This window comes from Aquarana catesbeiana, linkage group LG05 (assembly GCF_042186555.1).
Source record: "Aquarana catesbeiana isolate 2022-GZ linkage group LG05, ASM4218655v1, whole genome shotgun sequence".
NCBI lineage: Eukaryota > Metazoa > Chordata > Amphibia > Anura > Ranidae > Aquarana > Aquarana catesbeiana.
The window spans coordinates 185370751-185395697 of record NC_133328.1 but is presented as its reverse complement, the minus strand read 5'-3'; the positions used below and the strand labels follow the sequence as shown (position 1 = coordinate 185395697).

Genomic DNA, 24947 nt, shown 5'->3' with positions numbered 1-24947 from the left:
GGAGAAAAGACTTGGAGGACACCACTCATCAGAGGAGACCATGGACCCCCCACCTCAGGAAGAAGGGGAAATCCCCCAAACCCAACCAGAGGAGGAGGAGGGAGACGTTGTAGAAATTGTCACCACAACAGGTGAGTGTCTGCGACCAGAGCCTCAGGTATGAGATGGATGCCTGCATATTTATAATACATGGAGTGTTTTTTTGTAGGTGATCGGGATGTTGTGGAAGAGGAATGTCATTTCACCAGTGAAAGTGCCCAGATCCTCTTTGGGGAGATAATGGGGTGTAATATGCCTCGTTTCCACTGAGCAGATCGGTTCGGGTCGGTAGGAAGGCCTAGAATGGTCCGATATATTCTGGTGAGCGTTTCCACTGCAAGTGGGACCATAAGGGGCCATACAGGGTTTAGAAAAAATGCCTAGTGTGATGTCACATTAGTGCGACAAGAAACGTGAGAAACAACAACAATGGAGGTCATCCAGCAGCTCATCTTTTCTCTAGTTGCCTTTTGGTTCTTCATATTTAAAAAACATGCCGCACTGTATGAGAGAAGGTTGCGAGTGGCAATGAGAAACACAGCAGAAAAGAAAAGAAAACTTTTAGCTTGGATATGTAGCTGAGAGGAGAAGTACACCTTTGTGCGGCAAAGACAAAGACAGCAGCGCTATAGGGTAAGCAAATGACCACCTACCTGACACACACACACACTGACCCACCTACCTGACACACACACTGACCCATCTACCTGACACACACACTGACCCATCTACCTGACACACACACACTGACCCACCTACCTAACACACACACTGACCCACCTACCTGACACACACACACACACATATATACACACACACACACACACACTGACCCACCTACCTGGCACACACACTGACCCACCTACCTGACACACACACTGAGCCACCTACCTAACACATACAGACCCACCTACCTGACACACACACACACACACTGACCCACCTACCTGACACACACACTGACGCACCTACCTGACACACACACTGACCCACCTACCTGACACACACACACTGACCCACCTACCTGACACACACACACACTGACCCACCTACCTAACACACACAGACCCACCTACTTGACACACACACACTGCCCCACCTACCTGACACACACACTGACCAGCCGCTGCCGACCAGTCACTTGGGCTCTCCCCCGCGCCAATGAGTGGTGGGATGTGACCGTCCCGGGATTCACACACACACAGTGGGTGCACAATTTCAGAATGTCTGAGGAAATCTTCTCATACCTTTGTGCAAAGCTACGTCCAGCGATGGAGAAGCAAAACACCAACTTCATAGCAAGTTTGCCTGTGAGGAAAAGAGTTGCCATTGCACTGTGGAAGCTGGCTACCAACAGTGAATACCGAAGTATAGGTCATCTTTTTGGTGTCAGTAAATCACCTGCGTGCCAGTGTGTGCAGGACTTCTGTAAGGCTGTCTGCACATTGCTAGCTCCTGAAATTGTACAATCCCCGGACAAGGAAAATCTTAAAGACATGGCTGACTACTTTGAGAACAGGTGGGGCCTTCCACAGTGTGTTGGTGCTATTGATGGCTCACACATACAAATAATAGCACCACAAGAATACCACACTGACTACTTCAACAGAAAAGGCTGGCATTCCATCATCCTCCAGGGAGTAGTGGATGGAAAAGGACTGTTCTGGAATGTGAATGTAGGAAAGCCTGGGAGTTTGCATGATGCTTGGGTTCTAAGATTGTCCACATTTTGGGATTGGGTTTGGGCAGGGAGGCCTGTACCCTGTTTGCACTAAGAACATTTGTGGGGTGAATGTTGGCTATTATGTGCTTGGGGACTCTGCCTACCCTTTACAAAACTGGCTCCTGAAACCATTTCCTGACAATGGCCGCCTGAAACCAGAACAACAAATCTACAACAAGAAAACATCCAGGGCACGGGTCATGGTGGAAAATGCTTTCGGAAGACGGTGTCTTATGAAGAGGAATGACAGTGACATTAAACTTGCCAAATCCATGGTGATTACTTGCTGTGCTCTTCACAATCTTTGTGAAAGTCATGGAGAAGACTTCCACCAGGATTGGAATACATCTTCAGAAGAGCCAGTACTAGTAATAGCAGCACAGGATATCGAAGAGTGCAGTGAAATACGTCAGGCTCTGATGCGGCACCTCAATATTTAATTTCTTACCATTCATTTTTAAAAGTTTTAATAAAGTATTACTATATTGTTAATAAAGTGTTACATTAAATCAGACAGACATTAAATCAGACATACTCTAAAAAGTCTCTCATGTTTTTTATTTCACAAAAAAAAAAAATTCTATATATTCTTGAAAGTCAAAATGTGAAAAATATAATAAAAAATAAGCTTTTTTTACAAAAACTTAACAAAAAATTTTTTAACAAAATGTGTTCAAGTCCTGTGCTGCATGAAAGGCCCTACTGTCTGGGTGGTGACCTGGGATCACGACTGGCTCCAAGCACTTGAACAAGCTGACCCAGGACACCAAGGAAGGCCTGGTTAAAAGGTAGCCAAATGCTCCATCTGCTGCCAGGCAATTTCTGCCTCCTGGCCCATAGCTTCCTGTGCATCCTGACACAGTGCCTGAAACCGCCTCTCAGAAAGGTTCTCAATCCTTTCCAGCTGCCTTTCCTCTGATGCCTGCATATCCTCCATGACTGTGCGCAGATCCATCTGCAACCGTCTCCTTTCACCTGTAATATACAAAAGACCAGAATAGTTTTTGGAAGCATCAGTCCCACCACTGTAACCCCCTTTCTCATCTACCCCACCAGACTGTACCCCCCTGCTCTCCTGTCCCACCTCTGTTCCCCCCTGATCTTCTGCCCTGCCTCTGTTCACCCTCCTCATCTGCCCCGGCAATACACCTCCTTCCACATCTCTTCTGTCCACTGCTGAACCCCCTTCTCATCTGTTCCACCACTGTACCCCCTGCACATCTGCCATACTGCTGAACCCCCTTCTCATCTGTTCCACCACAGTACCCCCTGCACATCTGCCACACTGCTGAACCCCCTTCTAATCTCTTCCACCACTGTACCCCCTGCACATCTGCCACACTGCTGAACCCCCTTCTCATCTGTTCCACCACAGTACCCCCTGCACATCTGCCACACTGCTGAACCCCCTTCTCATCTGTTCCACCACAGTACCCCCTGCACATCTGCCACACTGCTGAACCCCCTTCTCATCTGTTCCACCACTGTACCCCCTGCACATCTGCCACACTGCTGAACCCCCTTCTCATCTGTTCCACCACTGTACCCCCCTGCATATCTGCCACACTGCTGACCCCCCTTCTCATCTTTTCCACCACTGTACCCCCTGCATAATGCATTACATACATTAACAAAAAAAAGCAAGGTGTGTGTGTAGCAGACCCACAACATAATAATAATAGTTAGCCGAAGAAGAGATTGTCACCTCATGTGTCAAGGAAATTTAGTTTGCACTGTTGAAGAAAAAGGCCAAAAAATTAGAACATTAATAAAAGATAACCGAGGAGACAGCTAAAAGAAAGCCAAGCAGTAGATCAGAGCAAATATGTGTTCAGTTTCAAATATATTTTTATTTTAAAAATGTCTCAGACATTGTCTGGCATATCGATTGCCCACCTACCCGCAAAGTATTCCATGTATCTTATACGGACCTCACGGGCACTCTGGGGGGGCAAGCCAGGACGGCCAGTTTCAAGTGCCGTCAGGGTTGGTTCATTAATATGAATTATGGCCTCAGGCCTAACTGAGGCAGCATAGTTTAAAGAATTTCTCCTTAAAAAGTTGTGGAGAACACAGCAACACAGGATGATGTGATTGAGCTTATATTCCGCCATGTGTATGGGTGTAAGAAATAGGCGGAACCGGCTGGCCATTATTCCAACCATATTTTCCACCACTCTTCTGGTTCTGGCCAGCCGGTGATTAAAAACCCTCTGGTCCAGGGTGAGGGTCCTCATAGGGAATGGCCGCATAAGATGGTGCCCCAACGCAAACGCTTCATCTGCAACGAAGACGAATGGGAGTCCTTCTGCATTGTCTTCTGGAGGTGGCAAGCCCAAGCTGCCATTCTGGAGACGCCTGTAGAACTCAGTCTGGGCGATGACTCCACCATCCGACATCCGGCCATTGTTCCCCACGTCCACATACAGGAACGTGTAAGTAGCCGACACCACCGTCAACATCACAATACTATTGAACCCCTTGTAATTATAATAGTATGACCCTGAGTTGGGGGGTGGGACTATGTGGACGTGTTTCCCATCAATTGCCCCTACACAGTTGGGAAAGTCCCACCGCTGGGAAAAGTGGGAGGCCACAGTCTGCCATTCCTGTGGGTTGGAAGGAATCTGTGGAGTCAAACCAGAAAATAAAAATTAGTCATTTTGCACATAAACATTGAAAGCAGATTAGACACAAACATTCTCAGCCAACATCAGTATAACATTTATTTTAGGGAGTATTTAAAAACAAAAAGTATAAGGTCCACCTATCAGATTCCTCACCCCCTCTGATGGCTCATTGTTAAAATTTTAAGGGGGGAGGGAGATGTTTTGGACAGGTAACCCTCTCCACTTCATTGAGAGATGAATGCATACATAATGTGTGTTACTTTGGCCAGCCCCTCCTTACTTTCACTATTGGCAGCCCACTGGACAGGTAAGACGTGTCATAATACAAAAATATAAATATACACTGTCCAAATTGGAGCACAATTTTAACATTCTGCAATTGCCTATCAAGATAATAATAGGATATAAAAACTTTAAACAGTACCAGTTGAAAGTATTCAGGCAGGCCCTTGCACTACATGCTTTAGGGAATTCATACAGAAATCTGACCACAAAAGAGGTAGGTTTATGCCCCGTACACACGGTCGGATTTTCCGACGGAAAATGTGTGATAGGACCTTGTTGTCGGAAATTCCGACCGTGTGTAGGCTCCATCACACATTTTCCATCGGATTTTCCGACACACAAAGTTTGAGAGCAGGATATAAAATTTTCCGACAACAAAATCCGTTGTCGGAAATTCCGATCGTGTGTACATAAATCCGACGGACAAAGTGCCACGCATGCTCAGAATAAATAAAGAGATGAAAGCTATTGGCCACTGCCCCGTTTATAGTCCCGACGTACGTGTTTTACGTCACCGTGTTTAGAACGATCGGACTTTCCGACAACTTTGTGTGACCGTGTGTATGCAAGACAAGTTTGAGCCAACATCCGTCGGAAAAAATCCTAGGATTTTGTTGTCGGAATGTCCGAACAAAGTCCGACCGTGTGTATGGGGCAATAGTGTCTATGGGTTTGGCAAAGTCAGCAGATAGAGGATTGTTATGGGTTGACTTAGCAGTTGGGGGGAGGGAGGGTTCCAAATGAGTTTGGGACCCCAAAAAAAAGCCTCTGGCATTTGTACACATTTTTGGGGGTGTTTAGGGTAAAGCACTACTATGGAGCTGACAAAATACATTGTTAAGTGACTAGGTGAGGTGGATATAGGCCCAGGAGAGCATGCTAGGGAGGTAAGTGAAGGCAAAAATGTGTGAAGGACAAAAAAAAAAAACGTTAAAAAATTCCAGCATGCATGAGGACAAAGGGGACATTCACAGCATATTACAATCATGGTAATTAGGGAATGATGAAAGAAATACAATAAATTATCAAACATCAAATACAATAAAATGTGATGTTAAAGGATAAAAATCTTACTTTAAAATAGTCCTTCTGCAGGACCTGGATGATGGCAGAACAGGTGTCCGGGATAATGATCCCCAGAGCCTGGGGGAGATGCCTTTCGAGAACTTGAGGTCCTGCAGGCTTCTCCCCGTCGCCAAGTACCGCATCGTGGCGACTAGCCTCTGCTCCGGAGTGATGGCTTGCCGCATGCAGGTGTCCTGCCTGCCGATATAAGGGGTCAGCAAAGCCAAAAAATGGTGAAAAACGGGGTCCGTGAGAAAGTTCCTGAAATCGTCAGGATTATTCTCACGGAGCAAAGGCATGTGACAGAATTGGTCACGCTGGAGTAACCAATTCTTGGTCCATGAACTCCTCCCCACCCTGTTCATGGATCCCCAACACCAAGCCCCCGCACAGCACGAACTCTACGATGAGTACGTACACGCAACATGGCTTCAAAACGGTCGGCTGGTCAGAACGAAACAGAACGCACTGAAGAACAGCAAGGCCTGTGAAGAACAACCTGAAAATCAGCAACGAGCGGACAAGAACACAATGATAAATTAATGCGAACGTACTACACGCACTGAAGACCAGATACAAACCCACAAGCACAAACTGAACAGCAGAAAAACGCTCTGAAAACCACGAGTCTGAAAAGCGCGAATCGTCTCTCACCAAACTTTTGCTAACACAAGATTAGCAAAAGGAGCCCAAAGGGTGGCGCGCTTGGTATTGAACTGCCATGTTATAGTCCCGTCGTACGTGTTGTACGTCACCGCGTTCTTGACGTTCAGAAATTCCGACAACTTTGCGCGACCGTGTGTATGCAAGACAAGTTTGAGCCAACATCCGTCTGAAAAAATCCGATGGATTTTGTTGTCGGAATGTCCGATCAATGTCCGATCGTGTGTACAGGGCATTAGTCTTGGCAGATTATCCTATAAGTGGTTCCCAGATCACAGACAGATGATCTGACTGAGACTTCACCCCTCTGCCTGTGATTTGGGTGCCTTTTCTATGGTAATCTGTTCTCTGATGTCATAGGTATGCGCAGTCTATTGCAATAGGGTGTGCACCCCAAAGCTCAAACACACATGCCTTTCTCTGCAGCCTCAGCTGTATGAGGCAGTGAATGAATGGGACGTGCTCTGTGCTGAGTGGCTTCCTGTTCATACACAAACTGAAGCATATTGAAAACATTTTACTATGCTTCAGTTATGAATTGACACAGTGAGTGAGTGTGTTCACTGTGTTCATTTAGAAAAGGAAGGGGCAGGTAAATTAGATATTTTACCAGCCCTTTTCCCCACTTTCCATCCTAAAACATCCCCTGCAGCGACCGGGGAGAGAGGAGAGGAGGGAAGCCAGCAGCACTGCGGGGCGAGGGGGCCAACAAGGAGGGGAAAAGTCTGGGCATTAGGGGGAATCATAACTGCACACAGTGATTAGGGTGGGCTCAGGCACATCAAGCACACCCCCTGCGCACGTCTATGTCTGATGTATTGTATGCACTTTGTACAGCTTACCATTTCACTTGTACTTTACTGCTATATGTTACTTGTGCTATTCATAGCATGTATACTGTAAACAATTTTGTATGATTTTTTTTTTAGCTCTGTTAATTTTATTAACCACTAGCCGACCAGCGCATGATCATGTATGTCGGCAAAATGGCACGGCTGGGCAAATGGGCATACAAGTACGTCCCCTTTAAATTGCGGCATTGTGGGCGCGCACGCCGCCACGTACTCCGTGCCCGCGGGTCCCGCGGACTTGATGTCTGCCTGGGGCCCGCGATCATGTCACAAAGCAGAAGAACGGGGAGATGCCTTTGTAAACAAGGCGTTTCCCCATTCTGCCTAGTGACAGGACAGGGATCTACTGTTCCCTGTGATCGGGAGCAGTGATCGCTGTCATGTCAGTGGAAGCCCATTCCTCCCCCCACACTTAGAACACCTCCTTAGGACATACTTAACCCCTTGATCGCCCCCTAGTGTTTAACCCCTTCTCTGCCAGTGTCATTTACACCGTAATCAGTGCATTTTTATAGCATTGGTCACTGTATAAATGACAATTGTCCCAAAATGGTGTCAGAAGTGTCCGATGTGTCCGCCATAATGTCACAGTCACGATAAAAATCGCAAATTGCCGCCATTACTAATAAAAAATAAATAAATAATAAAAATGGCATAAATTTATCCCCTATTTTGTAGACGCTATAACTTTTGCGCAGACCAATCAATATACGCTTATTGCAATTTTTTTTTACCAAAAATATGTAGAAGAATACATTAGTTTTTCTATATATTTTTTGGAGATATTTATTACAGCAAAAAGTAAAAAATATTGCTTTTTTTTCAAAATTGTCGCTCTTCTTTTGTTTATAGCGCAAAAAATAAAAACGCTGAGGTGATTGAATACCACGAAAAGAAATCTCTATTTGTGGGAAAAAAAGTCAATTTTGTTTGGGTGCAACATCGCACGATTGCGCAATTGTCAGTTAAAGCAACGCAGTGCCGTATCGCAAAAAGTGCTCTGGTTAAGAAGAGGGTAAATTCTTCCGGGGCTGAAGTGGTTAAAATGTGCTTCACTGTATAGTGTGCTAGTCCTGTGCTCCTTTTCTGGTGATAAGCAAAGCAATGCTTGTGTGATTTGCTGGAACTGTCTCTCCTACTTATCCTGGCCACTGTGCCCTTGTTCCTCTCTCATATGTCTCTGTGTTAATAGATTCTAGGTTATTCGTACCACTCTGTTACATGCAATACCTCATGCCCTTTTGTTACAAGCAGTGCCTCATGGTTACCTCATTTCTCCTTAAAGAAGATCTTTACCCTAGGAACAGAAAAATTGTATTATGTATTAGTAATTGTATCAATTACTGTAGCTGCTTTCTTTGATTAAAAGGATATTTACCTGTCCAAGGATCCAGCAGCGCCCTCACTTGAGGCAGTTCTTCACCAGTAAAATGTAAGTATCTGCAGCTAGCACAATATTAACGAAAAAAAAAATTGTGGAGGTGGTGCAGCGTTTAAAAAATCAATAAGTCCATAGAAATTAAATCCAAAGATGGTGTTCAGCACACTTCATATCAAAGGTGGTTAACAGAAGATGAGAAAGAAAGAAACCACCACCGGGACCCGATAACACAGCCACTTACCCTCCTTAATGGACCCTTATCACAAAGGTCATATAAGCATTGGTTAATAGGGAGAGCTCTACAATCTCCATGCGTCTCAATCAGGACCAGCAAACAGGAACACAGATGTAACAACCCTGGTCTTAGCTTTCCTTCTCCAGATACTCCAGCAATGACCACCATAGATTAATGCATCCCATGAATATGTAAAGAGATAGACCTCATGGTGCAGTATATCAAAATACGTTTATTAGATTAAAAGGAGATGAACTCACATGGTCCGCATAAAAAACATGCTTTGTTTATGATAAAATCTGGCATTCCTCACCAACAAGATGGCCACCGCGTCCCAGCATACACCAGTGTCATGTGGCCTACTCTGCCCTACGTGGTTCGTCAGAGTGACGTAGTCAGGGGCATCAAGTCTTCACCAGTCTATGGGTCCCCGGCGCTAGCATCTATTGTGTGGGAAGCCGGCTGTGACTCCTTGCGGCTTCACAAATGGCTCCTCACTGCGTATGTGCGAGCCGCGCTGTGCTTTGTGAATGGTCCTGCAGCCTTTTGGGACCTGTGATATGTCCCAGAAGGCTGAAGGCAAAGGGAGGGGAAGGCGAAACGTCTGCTCAGATTGCCTAAAAAAAAAAAAAAATCAAGGTAATTGGGGAGAGGGAGGGGGAAAGAAGGCGGAAAAGTGGAACTTCCCCTTTTGGGTGAAGTTGTGCTTTAAGTATAGATTATGTCTTGCGTCTTGCCATTCAACTGTAAAATTTTCAGCTTTCGGTGCTCTCACATTTTGAATGACAATTACTCAGTCATGCAACACTGTACCTAGATGAAATTATTGTCCTTTTTTTCACACAAATAGAGCTTTCTTTTGGTGGTATTTAATCACCGCTGGGTTTTTTATTTTTTGCGCTATAAAAGAAAAAAGACCGAAAATTCTGTAAAAAAAATGCATTTTTCTTCGTTTCTGTTATAAAATTGTGCAAATTAGTAATTTTTCTTCATATTTTTTGGCAAAAATTTATACTGCTACATATCTTTGGTGAAAATAACCCAAATCGGTGTATATTATTTGGTCTTTGTTAAGTTATAGAGTCCACAAGCTATGGTGCCAATCTAGGAAAATTGATCAAACCTGAAGTACTGACGGCCTCTCTCATTTCTTGAGACCCTAACAAGCCAAGAAAGTACAAATACCCCTCAAATTACCCCTTTTTGGAAAGTAGACATTCTAAGGTATTTAGTTAGAGGCATGGTGAGTTTTTTGAAGTTGTAATTTTTTCCCAAAATTCTTTGCAAAATCAAGATTTTTTTTTTCTTTTTTTTTCACAAAATTGTTATATTAGCAGGTTATTTCTCGCACAAAGCATATGCATAGCACAAATTACACCCCATAACACATTCTACTATTCCTCCTGAGTATGGCAATACCACATGTGTGAGACTTTTACACAGCCTGGCCACATAAGGAAGCCCAACATGCAGGGAGCACCATCAGGCGTTCTTGGAGCATAAATTACACACATAATTTCTTGATTACCTCTTGCAATTTTGAAGGCCCTGGAGAACCAGGACAATGGAAATGCCCCACAAATTACCCCATTTTGGAAACAAAACAACCCGATGTATAATCTATGAAGCATAATGAGTCTTTTGAACATGTCATTTTTTTCTACAAGTTTTTGGAAAATGTGTAAAGAAAATGAAAATGCATTTTTTTTTTTACACAACGTTGTCCATTTACAAAATGTTTCTAACACAGCATGTGCATAACAAAAATTACACCCCAAAATAGATTCTCCTACTCCTCCTGAGTACGATGATACCACATGTGGGAGACTTTTCCACAGCGTGGCCATATACAGGGGGTCCCCGGGTTACAAACAAGATAGGGACTTTAGGTTTGTTCTTAAGTTGAATCTGTTTGTAAGTCGGAACAGGTACATTTTTTAAGTGTAGCTCCAGCCAAAAAATCAATTTTTAAGTTTTGTAGATAGCATAGGGAAGGGTTATCACCCCTGTAACATTTGTTTTGCTGTCTGTGCCCCTGTTCAGAAGATTTCAACTCACTTTCTGTCCCAATGACAATTGGATTTTGAAAATTTGGGGTTATTAGGGAAATAAGGATAGGTGATAAAGCATCAGTGGAGACACCTTTTTCCCATATTAACTCTTACAGGAGTGAATTTCCCTTCCTAGGGGTAGATTTCATCTCACTTCCTGTTGTCTCCCTCCGTTTGTAAGTAGGAGTCGTTTGTAAGTCGGATGTTTGTAAGTAGGGGACCCCCTGTAGAGAGGCCCAACATGCAGGGAGCACCGTCAGGTGTTCTAGGGGCATAAGTTTCTAATCTAATTTTACTACCTATTACACTTTTGTGAGGCACTGTAGTTGCATGGATGTGGCATGGATGATAACTGATGTGACATGAATGAGCATGAATGGGGATGGATGAGCCGTGGATGAGGATGGCTGAACATGAATGAGTATGGTTGAGTATGGCTGGATACGGCTGAGTACGGATGGGTATGGCTAGGTACGACTGAGTATGGCTGGGTACGGCTGAGTATGACTGGGTATGGATGGGATGCCTGGGTATGGCCGAGTATGGCTAGGTATGGATGGGATGGCTGGGTACGTCTGAGTATAGCTGGGTACGGCTAGGTACGGCTGAGTATGGCTGGGCATGGTTGAGTATGTCTGAGTACAGCTGGGTACGGATGAGTATGGCTGAGCATTGCTGGGTATGGCTGAGTATGGATGGGTATGGCTATTTATGGATGGGGGTGGATGGGATGGTTGAGCATGGATGGATGGATGAGTATTGCTGAGGATGGATGGATGGCTGAGCATGGATGGATGGATGAGTATGCCGAGTATGGATGGCTGAGCATGGATGGATGAGTATGCCGAGTATGGATGGGTATGCTGAGTATGGATGGCTGAGCATGGATGGATGGATGAGTATGCTGAGTATGGATGGCTGAGCATGGATGGATGGATGAGTATGCTGAGTATGGATGAGTATGCTCAGTATGGATGGCTGAGGATGGATGGATAAGTATGCTGAGTATGGATGACTATGGATGGGTGGGCACAGATGTATGGATGAGTATGGATGGGTGTGCATGTATGGATGGGTGAGCATGGATGGATGGATGAGTATGGATGATTGGATGAGTATGGATGGGTGAGGATGGGTGGGTGAGCATGGATGCATGGATGAGTATGCTGAGTATGGATGGGTATGCTAAGCATGGATGGCTGAGCATGGATGGATGGATGAGTATGCTGAGTATGGATGGGTGAGCATGGATGGATGAGTATGCCGAGTATGGATTGATGATGAGTATGCTGTGTATGGATGGGTATGCTGAGCATGGATGGCTGGGTATGGATGGATGGCGGGAATGGGCACATATTAGCGCTGTAGGCACTACAGATCCAGCCCACAGCGCTGTTGCATCTGATCTCTCCACCTCGCCCCTCGCACTGTACCAATCAGTACAGAGAGGGGAGAGAGGAACCGGACTTGACTCCGGTTTGTTTACAAGTGATCGCTCCATCATTTGACGGAGCGATCACATGGTAAACGCCCACTATCAGCGTCCGTTTACCGTGATCCGTGATGCGCCGGGTCCGGTCACGGATGTTCCCAGGTGCAAACCCCAGGGGGGTGCGCAAGAGCGGGATTCTGGGAGGACATCAATGTACGCCCTCCCAGAGTTATCAAGCCACACTGTAGCCGTCATTCAGGTATAGTGCGGTCGGCAAGCAGTTAATTTATACAAAACCTACAGGTAAGCCTTTGATATGGCTTACCTGTAGGTACAGTAAATATCTCTTAAATGTGCACTGTTTAGGAGATATTTACTTGAGCAGCACCAGTGATGTCACCGACACATATGTACTGCGCTCTCAATGGAAGGCATGCCGTCCATTGAGAGAGCCATACAGTGGCTATGACTCTGGCACGGATGCGCGGGAGTGACGTCATTGCAGGTCGGCCATTCAAACAGCCACTGCCCGCTAATCAGAAAGGATGAAGATGGAAGCAGTGTCAGCGGTGAGAGGGCTTTGTTGAAGGGCAATTTTGGTGGGCTTTGTTTTCAGGTAAGTCTTTCATAATGTGCTATGATACGATGCATACTAGCATAAATGCAGGGAGAAGATTCTTTGGTTTTCTTTTTTGCAGTGTACTACCACTCTAAAACAGAACAAAACTCTCCTATTTTTTTCAGCCAAGGAAGCTGCCATCTTAACCTCTGTCTGATCTGCAGTTACCATGGTGCTCCAGATATGATGAGTTTGTCACAAGTTGTTTGATGGTATGACAGTTCAGTTGAGAGTATAAGCAACTGTGACAGTTAGAATTTTTGGGATTCCTTGTGTGTACCTTTTTTTAAGAAACAGTTAAAGTGATTCTAAACAGATTTTTTTTCCCTTTTAAAATAACAAACATGTTATACTTACCTGCTCTGTGTAATGGTTTTGCACAGAAGCCCTGATCCTCCTCTTCTCAGGTCCTCTGCTGGTGCTCCTTGCTCCTCCCCCTTTCTGAGTGTCCCCATAGCAAGCCGCTTGCTATGGGGGCACTTGTGCTGGCTCGCTCCTGAGCCTCGCTGTCTGCGTTTGTTGATACAGACAGTGAGACTCGATGCCACCCCTAGCTCCCTTGTCACTGGCTGTAATTGACAGCAGAAGGAGCCAATGGTTTCCACTGCTGTCTCTGAGCCAATGAGGAGGTAGAGAGCAGAGAGAACCTCTGCTTTCGTGCACATCGCTGGTTTGAGATCGGGCTCAGCTAAGTATAAGGGGGGGGGGATCTACATGCAGTAGGTTTTTATCTTAATGCATAGAATGCAGACTAAAAGACCCTCTTTCTTTAGGACCACTTTAAATCGATTAGTTTATTATTATATTATTATTTTTACACAGGATTTATATAGCGCCGACAGTTTGTGCAGCACTGTACAACTGTAGCACCCTCTACCATAGGTAGGTGCTAAAAGTATAGTGTTGTGGGTTCTGTCAGTACAGGTAAATTTAGGCAGGCATGTGCTGCAAGCTAGGCCTGTTTGTTTTTGATCTGGGGGGCAGGGAGTGGTTAGTGTAGCAGTGGCTGTGACCACTTGTACTTTAGTTCTGAGGCGCCTCCCCTGCTTCCAGGGAGAATGTTCTGGAGGAGGGGCAGGGCCTAGAACTGGAGAGGCAGGCAGCTTATGCGAGGAGCCCTGACCAATCTCCAAATGGAATCGGCAGGGGGCAGGCCTCCCATATAAGCTGAGGTAACAGGCCATTGGGAGGAGTTGTCAGCCGGGAGAAGTGGAGGATGGAGTACTAGACAGCAGGAGGGCACCCCCATCTGGGGGGCAGGTCCGCCGATCGCGGGAGGAGGCCCGGGAGAGCTGTGAGAGAACATCACCCTTACACTGTCATGGGTGAAGTCCTCATCTTTACATGGTCATTGATGAGGAGTTCCTGGAGCAGAGGGGCAGGAGAAGCTGTCGGAACGTATGGTCCAGTTAAGTTCTCCATCATGGACTTGGGGCAGAGAAAGGTCGGTGAGTGTACTACAGTGGAGAGTTGGATGTGGAGACATACCAGGAAGTCTGGGAGGGAACTTCATCCTTACACAGTCATGGATGAAGTCCTCATCTTTACACGGTCATTGATGAGGAGTCCTGGAAAAGAGGAGAGACTGTGGGGAATAGTGTCAAATCGATGTGGCTCGAGGGAGCAGGATTTGCAGGCTGGACCAGTAGTCCACCGTTCAGCACATGCTACTAAGGGTTGCCAACCGCCAGTAACTTTACTGACAGTTTGTAAAAATCTGTGATTTTTTTTTTACAACTGCCAGTAAATATTAGGGGCTGATAATTTCATGCTGTGTTGACATTTTAAGTGTAAATCAAGCAAATTACTTTGCAATAGGTATTGTCAGTGTTTCCATATCATGTTTATACTGTTCAAATATTTACTGTGTTCATTTTTAATAGGAGTCCTGTAATTTCTCAGGTTGCCAGTAAAAAATGTGCTCCGCCAGTAAATTTGCCATGTTTTGGCAGTAAAAAATGCTGCGAGAGGTTGGCAACCCTGATGCTAATAAACTACTAGGCCTCCGGGGAGAGGTACTGCAGACCTCTGGCCTAGTAGCAGCAACTAATTGGTCTGCATTAAAGACTATTCAGAGTGGGTTCTTTTGCATATAGAAGAGGATGTGTCAAGAAACATAATGTGCTACAGAAAAAGTTTTTGCAGGAGGGAAGGATTCCTGGGAACAATAGTCTGCAGGAGTTACGCAGAGGAGGAGCAAGAATCTGCATGATGATGCAGGGAAAAGACTGTAGATGTTATACATGTGCATCATTTCTTCAAGACTCAAACAAAGTTCTAATTTATAAATATGATGGCAAAGTAATTCAATCTATGGGCATCTTATATATCCTTTCCCCCAACCAAGTTATATCCCCCCAATAAACAAAAACAAAACAAAGCAAATGACTGTTCATTGTCTCACAAGCAATCTATGGAGGTCTGGCAGCAGGGTGATACGGTGGATGTTAGTTACTAGTGGCAACACAACGCTACCCAACGTTAGGGCAAACAGTACAGTTCCAATGCAATTCACTAGTTCCACTTTAACTGGTAGAGGTGGGGCCTAGTGTCAGAAAGGAGTGGTTCTTTATCCTGCCTGGTAGCATTCATGGCACTATTTCCAGCTGGGATCTGGCATCCATGGGGCTCTACCAGGACCTTATGTCAATTTGAAGACTAGCACAAAGTATTGGCAGGCACCTTCAGCACAGTTATTATTTTAGAAATGTTTTAGGCCAGGTCAGGTTCTCTCTGAAAGTTCAGCTTTTGCCAAAACTTTCTTTTTGTAGCATTGCATAGAGAGTGGAAGATTTCAACATTCTGTTGGCATTTCCTTGAGGAGACTTCCCTACCTGTCCAAGAAGTGAGTCGGGAGGGTCTCCAAGTAAGACACAAACCGTAAAACAAAAGTAAAGAAATGAAAAATTAGAACTACTGTCCAGTTCTCATTGCACTAATTGTCCTCCCCCAGTGGGGAGATCTCACTTCACTTCTTGAAAGGACACCTGTCATTGTATGCTAGTTAAAATAATCCAAATTACTACATGCAGGAATTAGGAGCCTGCTGTAAATTTGCAATACTTATAACCACATTTATATGAATTGAACCATTGATTAAAATTGTCTTGTTCTGATATGCAGTTATAATGAAATGCACCGCTGAGCTAAATTATTAAGATGTGAACAAGTACTTGCCAAAGTATATGCAAACTCAAGAACAAAAGTATAATAACCTTACTAGTCCTTAGAGGTATAAATAACCCAAAAAGTGCAATGCCACTGATTAAATGTATAAAAAATACATCAACAACTATCGATGAATTGTGTGATAAACATCCATATATAATAGAAAAAGTGCATCAGTATTGGTGATAGTGGTTTGGGGTTTAATGCCACTTTAAAAACACTCCCGATGGGATTGATTTATTAAAACTGGAGAATGCAAAATCTGGTGCAGCTCAGCATTGAAACTAATATAGTTGTATATATGTTTTTTTTACACATTTAATAGGTGGCGCTGCACTTTTTGGGTTGTTTTTTTGTTTATGGTGGATTAAGGCAACTATGAGTGCTAGCTGGCAACCTGTTTATTTTGTTTTGCTGGTTATTTATTTTTATTTTTTATTATTTAAAGGGGTAATAAACTCACGTGGTTTATTTTTAACCAATAGGTAAGACTATAATAAGGCGTACCTATAGATAGAGTAAATATCTCCTAAACGTGCACCGTTTAGGAGATTTTACCTATCTTAGCAACCGGTGATGTCACCAGCAATGTTTACTGGGCTTTAATTGGACTGTGCCATCCATCAGAACTCCGTACCCCAGTCGTACTTCCTGCGTGCATGTGCAAGAGTGACGTCATCGCTCGGCCATTCATATGACCAAAGCCCGCAAGCCTGAAACGAAGACCAGGTGAAGATGGAAGCACCTACAGCAAGGACAGCGCTTAAACTGCCCGGGACCCCTTTTTTTTTTTTTTGGTGCAGTTTACTACTGCTTTAAGTAAATGGTGGTGTGCAGGTGGTTTCCTAGGTTAAAGTGGAACCCCTCTTCATCACACATCACAGTTCCCAGAAGACTGTGGGACCATTCACAAAGCACAGTGTGGCTCGCCCATGTGCAGTAGGAAACCGGCTGTAAAACCACAAGACTCCACTGCTGGTTTCCCTTACTTAAGATTCCTGTGTCTGGACCCAAAACAGATTGAAGAATCAGCTCAGGGGAGGAATCTTGTAGGGGGAGACGGGAGCCCCTCTTTAATAATTTAGTCCTTAGATGTGGTCGCTGCATTAGTTGTGTTTTTTTTTCACCTGGCAGTCATGCCAGTAACTCCCTGTCCTAGGGTGCCAATGCTCACTCACAATACATAATCTATAGAGAGGCAGCGCTCCCCAGAAAAAAAAGACTACACATGCCGTATACTGTCTTCTTCAGGTAGCGTAGATAGGAGGGGTTCTCTAGCCCTCAGTGATAGCAATGTAACTGATAACTGTCAGCACAGGCAGAGAGTACACAGTTATCAGTTGACATAATTTCTGGCGGAATAAGTAAGTAGTTTGCACTTATTAAAATAATATAACAAAACACTTTCAATGGTTTAATTAACATACCAAAAAGGACCAAATAAGGATTAATTATTAGGGTTTGCATACATTTTTTTTAAAGGTGAGGTTTACATACCTTTAACTAAATTTGTTGACGCTCAGCCATCCAGGTCTAACATTTTTTTTCTTTACAAAAAGTATGGAATGTATTATGTCTGATTTACAAACTCTCTTAATCCTAAAACGTCATAGCCAAAATATCACATTAAGTTGGAAATGTAGAAAGCGTATTATTATTTCTTCCGCAAATCTTCAATCTGAGGCTGTTAATTTTTTTTTGTACTTTGAGAACTGTAACAAAATCTAACCTAGCACCTGCTGCTTTTTTCTTTCAGTGGATATTAGGTAAAAACATCCCCACTGTTCAGAGGGCTGTAAGTGTTACAATGCATTTGTTAGGCAGGAGCCATCACTACTTGGTCTACGGGGGAACCTAGAAAATAAAAGAGATGGATAAAGATCATTGTGAAATTCTCTAATCATCTAAATCAAAAGCTGTGAGAAGAAGAAAGGGGAGGAGGGTAAAGCAGAGGGAGGATGACTTGGAGGCAGTGTGTGGAGCGATCTCAGTTACTAGCATCCCTTTCCACGCCTGTGTGAGTTTCAGTCTTTGTGCAAGCACTGTCTCTTTGCAGCTAGCCATGCAGCCTCCTCTCTAACATCCTGTGCAATGAGGGTGCTGCGTTTATGCCCTCCAAGCAGCCTGCTCCAGGGGCTAGTGGCTTTGCTGGCTATCTGTATCCAGCCACCAACAGAAGGATGGAGTCAGGAGGGACACACTGAAGAAGACATCTTCTTACTCCCTATTAATTCCTCAAGCAGGTCCTTGGCAAATCTGGAGTTTGACTTACAAACTGAAAAGAGGACCACAGTTGGCGAAGAACTTAGGGGAGCCCAGCCAGGACATACCAAGATCCCACCTTCTTCCTCTCCTTCTCCTCTACCCTCTGCCAGTAATACCTGGGAGAAGAACAAAGAGACTTTGATCCTGTCTCCTCAAACCCATCAGGAGTTTCATGCCTCCCAGTCTCAACATGGGTCAGTGCACTGCAATATCAGTGTTCAGAGGCTAATGCTCACCTCTCTACTAGTCCGCTGGGGGCGTCAGTTGGGCTTTCAGTGTGACCTGTTGCTCTTTTCCACCAATAATCATGGCAGAGCGTTTTTCTCAGCGGCCTATAACCGGGTAGTATCCCCGGTTGTTATTGAGCACCTAGGGGTTTCTGGGGCTCAACAGGAATTTCGCCTTTGCATAGGATGTGGATGGTCAAGAAACAGAAGGAGTGGCCACCTAAGGCACCAACATGCTTCTTCTGCTGCATCTTCTACCTTTTCTTTCATTTCTTCAACTTCAACAGATCCTCAAAATGCACTGTTAGGAGAATCACTGAATTTTTGCTGCCTGGACTTCAGTTTAGAGGAGCTGAGAGGTGAACAGGGCTGGAGAATGAATCGGAAGCCTATTGAGTCCACTTTGGTAGCCTGTTTCATGACTCTGGTTATCATTGTTTGGAGTGTTGCTGCCCTCATCTGGCCAGTGCCCATTATTGCTGGGTTCTTGCCTAATGGTATGGAACAGAGAAGGACAAGTAGTAAATAGCCTTTAAAAATGATTTAACATAAAACATAGTTATGTCATTATAAAATGAATGGTGTGCTGTGTTGTGAAACAACTGCCCTTTTCTCAGTAAGCTTGATTTTTTTTATGTAATTATTTTTTATTGATTTCCTTGTCCCTTACAAAATTTGTCAAAGCCGATCAATGATGTGTGCAATTTTATTTCTAAACGATTTCATAATTTATATATGAACATGCTATTATATGAATGTAAAATACATGATGATATCTAGAAATGCTGCAAAAATGTATATTCTTCCAACTTACAATATCATAAACGACAGTTACTCCAATTTAGTTTAAAATTGTGTACTGTGAGCAAATTACATAACAATGTGTGGGTTTATTTGCCAAGACAGAGAAAGCATATACAAATAATTGGTGGCATATTGGTGCAGGGACTGTGATTGATACAGAAATACTTTCAGCAGTTGTAAAGCCCCGTACACACGGGTAGAATATCTGGAGACATTTGCCGGTTCAAATAAAAAAAAAACAGCCAACATTCTGCCCGTGTGTATGTCGGACTGTCCGGCTGCCTTCTGTCATATGTGCATGCTGGAAAACCCAGCATGAAAACCTTAAACCTAAGGTTTAAGTTTCAGTGTTATGGAGGAGGTTAAATGTTAAGGTTTAAGGGCTTCTTAGTGTTTAAAGTGTAGGTAAAATCTAACAATACATTTCTCTTATTTGCTCGCTTTTGGTCTGGTAAATATACCATTGAAAGTGTTTTATTTTATCTATGTAGCTATATCACAGAATTCTTGTAAGCTGATATCTTCCTGTACTCTCTATCTCTGGACTGTTATCAGTTAGCATTGTTCCCTGCTCTCTGAGGGAGGTGTTATGTAGTCCTAACACACTCCCGGTCTTAAGCTAGATACACACTATACAATTTTCTGTTGATTTGTTTCCCTTAGATTTACCAAAACCACATAATATGAGGTCAAACCTAAAGACTTTCAATTTGTAGGCAATCAGGCAGGCCCTTGCACTACACAGTTGAAGGTAAATCTAATGGAAATTGAACAACTAAAGTTGTATAGTGTGTATCCAGCTTTAGGGTGATAAGGCTGTTCAGTATGGTTGTCACCCTATAACAGAAAGTGACTTAATGGTAGGACTACCAAGTTAAAGTAAAGAAAAAAGTGTGAGAAAAATAAAAATAATGCAGCTACCACGTCTACGGACCGGTAAGATGCAATACTATCAATTTCTGTTCTTGGGTTTAGATATGCTTTACATTAAAGGGTTACATTTAAACCCAGTATTTCATATTCCTGATATGTGCCTGCTGTACCATGTACTTGTAAAAAAATGTATCTTGTTCTCTTTGTATTGCTTCCTTTGTGTGAAATACCTAGTGTTCCTGCTAGTCCCTCTGCTTTCCTATAGAAAAAAAAAACAAAAAAAAAACTGACCACATTAGGCATGACAGCACAGCGTGGCCAGTTCTCTAGCTGTGTTAAGAACTCAGCCTGCTCTCCTGACAGCCCCACTGCACAGGCATTCACTGGGAAGATCAGTGTACTGCTGTTTCTTCTCCCCTAGCTCTCTGAGCTCCTTATGCAGCAGAGGTTATGTGATGATTTAAAAAAGGGGGAAGAAAAAAGGTATTTATAATTTTGTTTTATATCTATTCACAATACTTTGCCTTTCATTTCTATTTTTAATGGAATGGGTTGTTTTACAAGGTTAGCAAATACTTTAAAGCCAGGTTAAGTGTTTGTAAGCTTTAGAGTTAGGTTCTGGGTCATTTAGAGTGCTAATGTGAGGTTTAGATGAATCTACGCAGGGCGGGACAGATGTCACTTTTGTGACATCCGTGCCTGTTACAGTTTTTGTCCAAATTTCGAAAACCTGCTCATGGACTTCACTGGGTCCGCATGAAAAACTGGTAGGCAGACCTGATCAGAAAGACTTTTTGTGAAAGGACCCTTAGACTTACTTTAGGTTTACACAAATGGTCAAGGCAGTGGGTATAACTTATTCTTGCCAGTTGCCAAAAACAACTGCATCTGGCTTCCAGTGCTAAAAATTGCAACTTTTTAGAATGTGTCTTTGTTTTGAATGCTGTATACTGCTAAATGGTAAAATTATACGAGATACTGTATTTTAATGCCATTTATGATCTTTTTAATGCCTTCTTAAATCAACCAAGCCCAAAGGACAAAGATGTGTCTCAGCCCATAGCAACCAATTAGATATTAGTTTTTAGCATTTGCATGTAATTACTTTAATCAGTGCTGATTAGCTGATCACAGCTCTTTACAGTTCATTATTAAATAATGCATAATGCGTATGTCTATAGTGGGAATGAATTACTGAACTTAAAGTTTTGGATACAGTAATGACAAATTAAACCACCGTCAGGTTTTTATCTCTATCTGTGTCCTTGCTACGCAGATTCACCTTCTCCATTTATCCTGGTATACTGGTACCATTGTCTCTTGTACTGAAAGTGATGAGAAATTCAAAATTGTGAGCTTTCACCAAAAAAAAGAAACATAAGAGAAATCTTCCAAAGGGGCCCTTGTTCCAATGACTGCTGTCTAAGAGAGTTCCTTCACTTTTAAGAGATTTTCTCTTACATCCTGTGGTGTGTACAGGACAGGAGATGAAGGGAAATCTCCCCTATGGGACACGAATGGCAAAAAAAAAAAAAAAAAATGAGAGGGGTTTTAACTGTTATCTAATCTATTCAACATGTAGAAGGTTTTGGTTTTAGATATACTTTAAAACCACTTGCCAACTGCTTTACGTATATATTTACTTTGCAGTTTGCAAGTGGTTTACCGGTGTTATTACTGAAGATATCAGCCATAACCCCGATATATTTTTCTTTAGCCGGCAGCTGGCTTTCTCAGGAAAGTATTCAGAGCTGCAAAGGTGTTTCTCAGGCTTACTGTTTCCTCCGGCGCACCCGAGAAACATTCTGACGGTGCGGTCGGCTGGTGATCAAAGACTACATCGTCTTTGATCACCTCTGTGGCCTTGGAGGACCGGAGCGATGTAATGATGTCACTTCTGGTCCAGGGTGGAAGTACATAATTTTTGTTTTTTTAAAGCAAAAGATCAATTTTTTATCTTTTTTTGGTTTTAAAGGTAAAGAAGAGACCTGTCATCCTTCTTTCTATTACAAGGTGTGTTTACATTCCTTGTAATAGGAATAAAAGTGATAAAAAAAAAAAAAAGAACGGGACAGAGTAAAAATAAAAAATAAAATAAATAAGAAAAAAAAAACAAAATTTAAAGCACCCCATCCCTCCGTGCTCGCGTGCAGAAGTGAACGCAAGCGTAAGTCGTGTACGCATATGTAAACGGTGTTCGCACTACATATGTGAGGTATCGTCGTGAATATTAGAGCGAGAGCAATAATTCAAGTGCTAGACCTCCTCTGTAACTCTAAACAGGTAACCTGTAAACATTTTTAAAACGTTGCCTATGGAGATTTTTAAGTACCTTCATTTTTCGCTATTCCACAAGCGTGCGCAAAAATTGGGTATATCTTGTGTTTTTGTTTTTTTTAATTCAGTAAAGTGTATTTGAGTTTCAAAACCTGCTGCGCAAATACCGTGTGTGTAAAAAAACAATCGCCATTTTATTTCCTAGGGTGTCTGCTAAAAAAATATATAATGTTTGGGGGTTCTAAGTAATTTTCTAGCAACAAATACTGATTTAAACGTGTAAACAAAAGTGCCAGAAAAGGCTTTGGGGGAGATTTACTAAAACTGAAGAGTGCAAAATCTGATGCAGCTGTGCATGGTAGCCAATCAGCTTCTAACTTCAGCTTGTTCAGTTAGGTTTTGGTAATAAAACCTGGAAGCTGATTCTGGTTTCTTTGCAGAGCTGCACTAGATTTTGCACTCTCCAGCTTTAGTAAATGACCCACTTTGTCTTCGAGTGGTTAAACTAATAAGTGGTTAAGTGGTTAAACTATTTCTCATGATAAATCTAGCCTGTGTCCTGTAATGTATGATCAAGATAAAAAGTTTTGGCTTTTGATATACTTTAGGCTATTTCTCATGAAAGGTTAAATAATCATGAAACAAAAACAGTTCATCTCTTAAAGTGAAGTTCCGCCTAAAAAAAAAAATTAAAAGTCAGCAGCTACAAATACTGTAGCTGCTGACTTTTAAAAGGAGGACACTTACCTCTCCAGGGCGCCCGGAAGCTGTTTCGTCCCCTCGGCTCTGGGTGCAGGTGCCAGCATTGCTAGTAAGGGAATCAGGAACTGAAGCCTTGCGGCTTCATTCTTGGTTCCCTACTGCGCATGCGCGAGTTGTGCTGCACATTCTGAGTGGTCCCTGCTGTCTTCTGGGACCTGTGTGTCAACCAGAAGACAGCAGGGGGGGGGGACAGAGGTGGGGCCGGACATGGCGTAGAGCGATAATGCAGCGAGAGCAAATACCTGTATTAGACAGGTATCTGCTCCCCCCTGAAAGGTGCCAAATGTGACACTGGAGGAATCCGGACAGCGGAAGTTCCATTTTTGGGTGGAACTCCTCTTTAAGTCTAGTGAACTACATGAATGTAAATGTCCTCAGTGGTCATTTACATTTTTTTCTTAAACATGCAGTTATATTAGCAACTTGGCCCAAAAACTTTACAAACACTAAATCTGAGCACTGTCCATGAATTCAAGAAATACTATGTGTGGGTTTATGTAGTAAGCCAATGTGAAGTAATGTTTTATGTGCAACAACCCATATCATTCTTTTGTGCGCTGGCTTTTCTAAACTGATGGAATTGTGAACAAATCGGTTGCTATGGGTTAATGCATTTTTCATGGTTCTTTGTACTGCCTTATAAAATAAGCAAAAGAGCAATTTGGCTCTTTGTTGGAGCGTTTGCATATAACATGTACTACCAAGATGTGTTTTGCTCTTTCTTTCTGAATCAAGTCTGTATTTTAGACCTAATCGGCTTGAATAACTAAAGGCAAACAGGCTGTTCACTTTGCAGAGGAATTTTCACTTTGTAAAGGAATTAATGAATGATCCAAAACTCCAGCGCTCAGACAAAGGAACTTCACGCAGTATCTTGGCAAGTAATGTTTTACTCGAGGCAGTCCTCCTCAGAGGGCGATTTAGCGCATGTTCCCACACTGCACCTGGTGTGAACAAGCCCTTAAGGTAGAACTGTTTTTTTTTTCATTTTGGATAGAGCAAGGGAGGGTTATAACCCCTGACAGATTTTTTTTCCCATCTGTTTTCCATTGCAGAGATTTCCCTTCACTTCCTGTCCCATAGCCAAACAGGAAGTGAGAGGAAATCCCTGAAAATTAAGGGAATTCCCTGGGGACCCAGTATTAGTGTCCCCATTGGAAGATTTTCCCTCTATTACTTTTCTGGGGACAACCCAAAATTTGGGATTTTCTTTTACTTTCAGTGGTAATGGTAAACTAGACAAATAGAGAGGGTGAACCTTTGCCAACCACGATACGTATACATATGCTGCGGTTTGCAAGTGGTTTACCGGGATTGTGGCTGAAGATTATGGCTTCACGCATACGTAAGTCACACAGGCATATGCAAATGGTGTTCGCACCACACATGTGAGGTATCGCTATGAACCTTAGAGTGAGAGCAATAATGCTAGCACTAGACCTCCTCTGTAACTCTAAACAGGTAACCTGTAAAGGCGCTTAAAATGCGACCTATGGAGATTTTTAAGTACCGTAGTTTGTCCCCATTCCACGAGCGTGCGCAATTTTAAAGTGTGACATGCTAGGTATCTATTTACTCGGTGTAACATCATCTTTCA

The 24947-nt window shown here is 43.2% G+C and overlaps 2 protein-coding genes across 2 annotated transcripts; both read left to right on the top strand.

The window, feature by feature from the left end:
• The first annotated feature begins 1262 nt into the window (after positions 1-1262).
• On the top strand, positions 1263-2202 carry LOC141145974 (uncharacterized). Its single transcript, XM_073632761.1, has 2 exons — positions 1263-1715; positions 1789-2202. Exons 1-2 carry the CDS (start codon positions 1263-1265, stop codon positions 2200-2202), a joined length of 867 nt encoding a protein of 288 aa, XP_073488862.1.
• Positions 2203-17931: 15729 nt separating this feature from the next.
• Positions 17932-22378, top strand: TMEM158 (transmembrane protein 158). The gene has a single exon (XM_073630435.1). It carries the CDS (start codon positions 18234-18236, stop codon positions 19161-19163), a length of 930 nt encoding a protein of 309 aa, XP_073486536.1. The 5' UTR covers positions 17932-18233; the 3' UTR covers positions 19164-22378.
• Positions 22379-24947: the final 2569 nt, after the last annotated feature.

Excerpts from the sequence above, each read along its gene's own strand:
- LOC141145974 (XM_073632761.1), top strand. The coding sequence starts at position 1,263 with ATGTCTGAGGAAATCTTCTCATACCTTTGTGCAAAGCTACGTCCAGCG. Across the intron at positions 1,716-1,788 it reads GACTGTTCTGGAATGTGAAT|GGAGGCCTGTACCCTGTTTG; the intron begins GTAGGAAAGCCT and ends GGGTTTGGGCAG.
- TMEM158 (XM_073630435.1), top strand. The coding sequence starts at position 18,234 with ATGAGGGTGCTGCGTTTATGCCCTCCAAGCAGCCTGCTCCAGGGGCTA.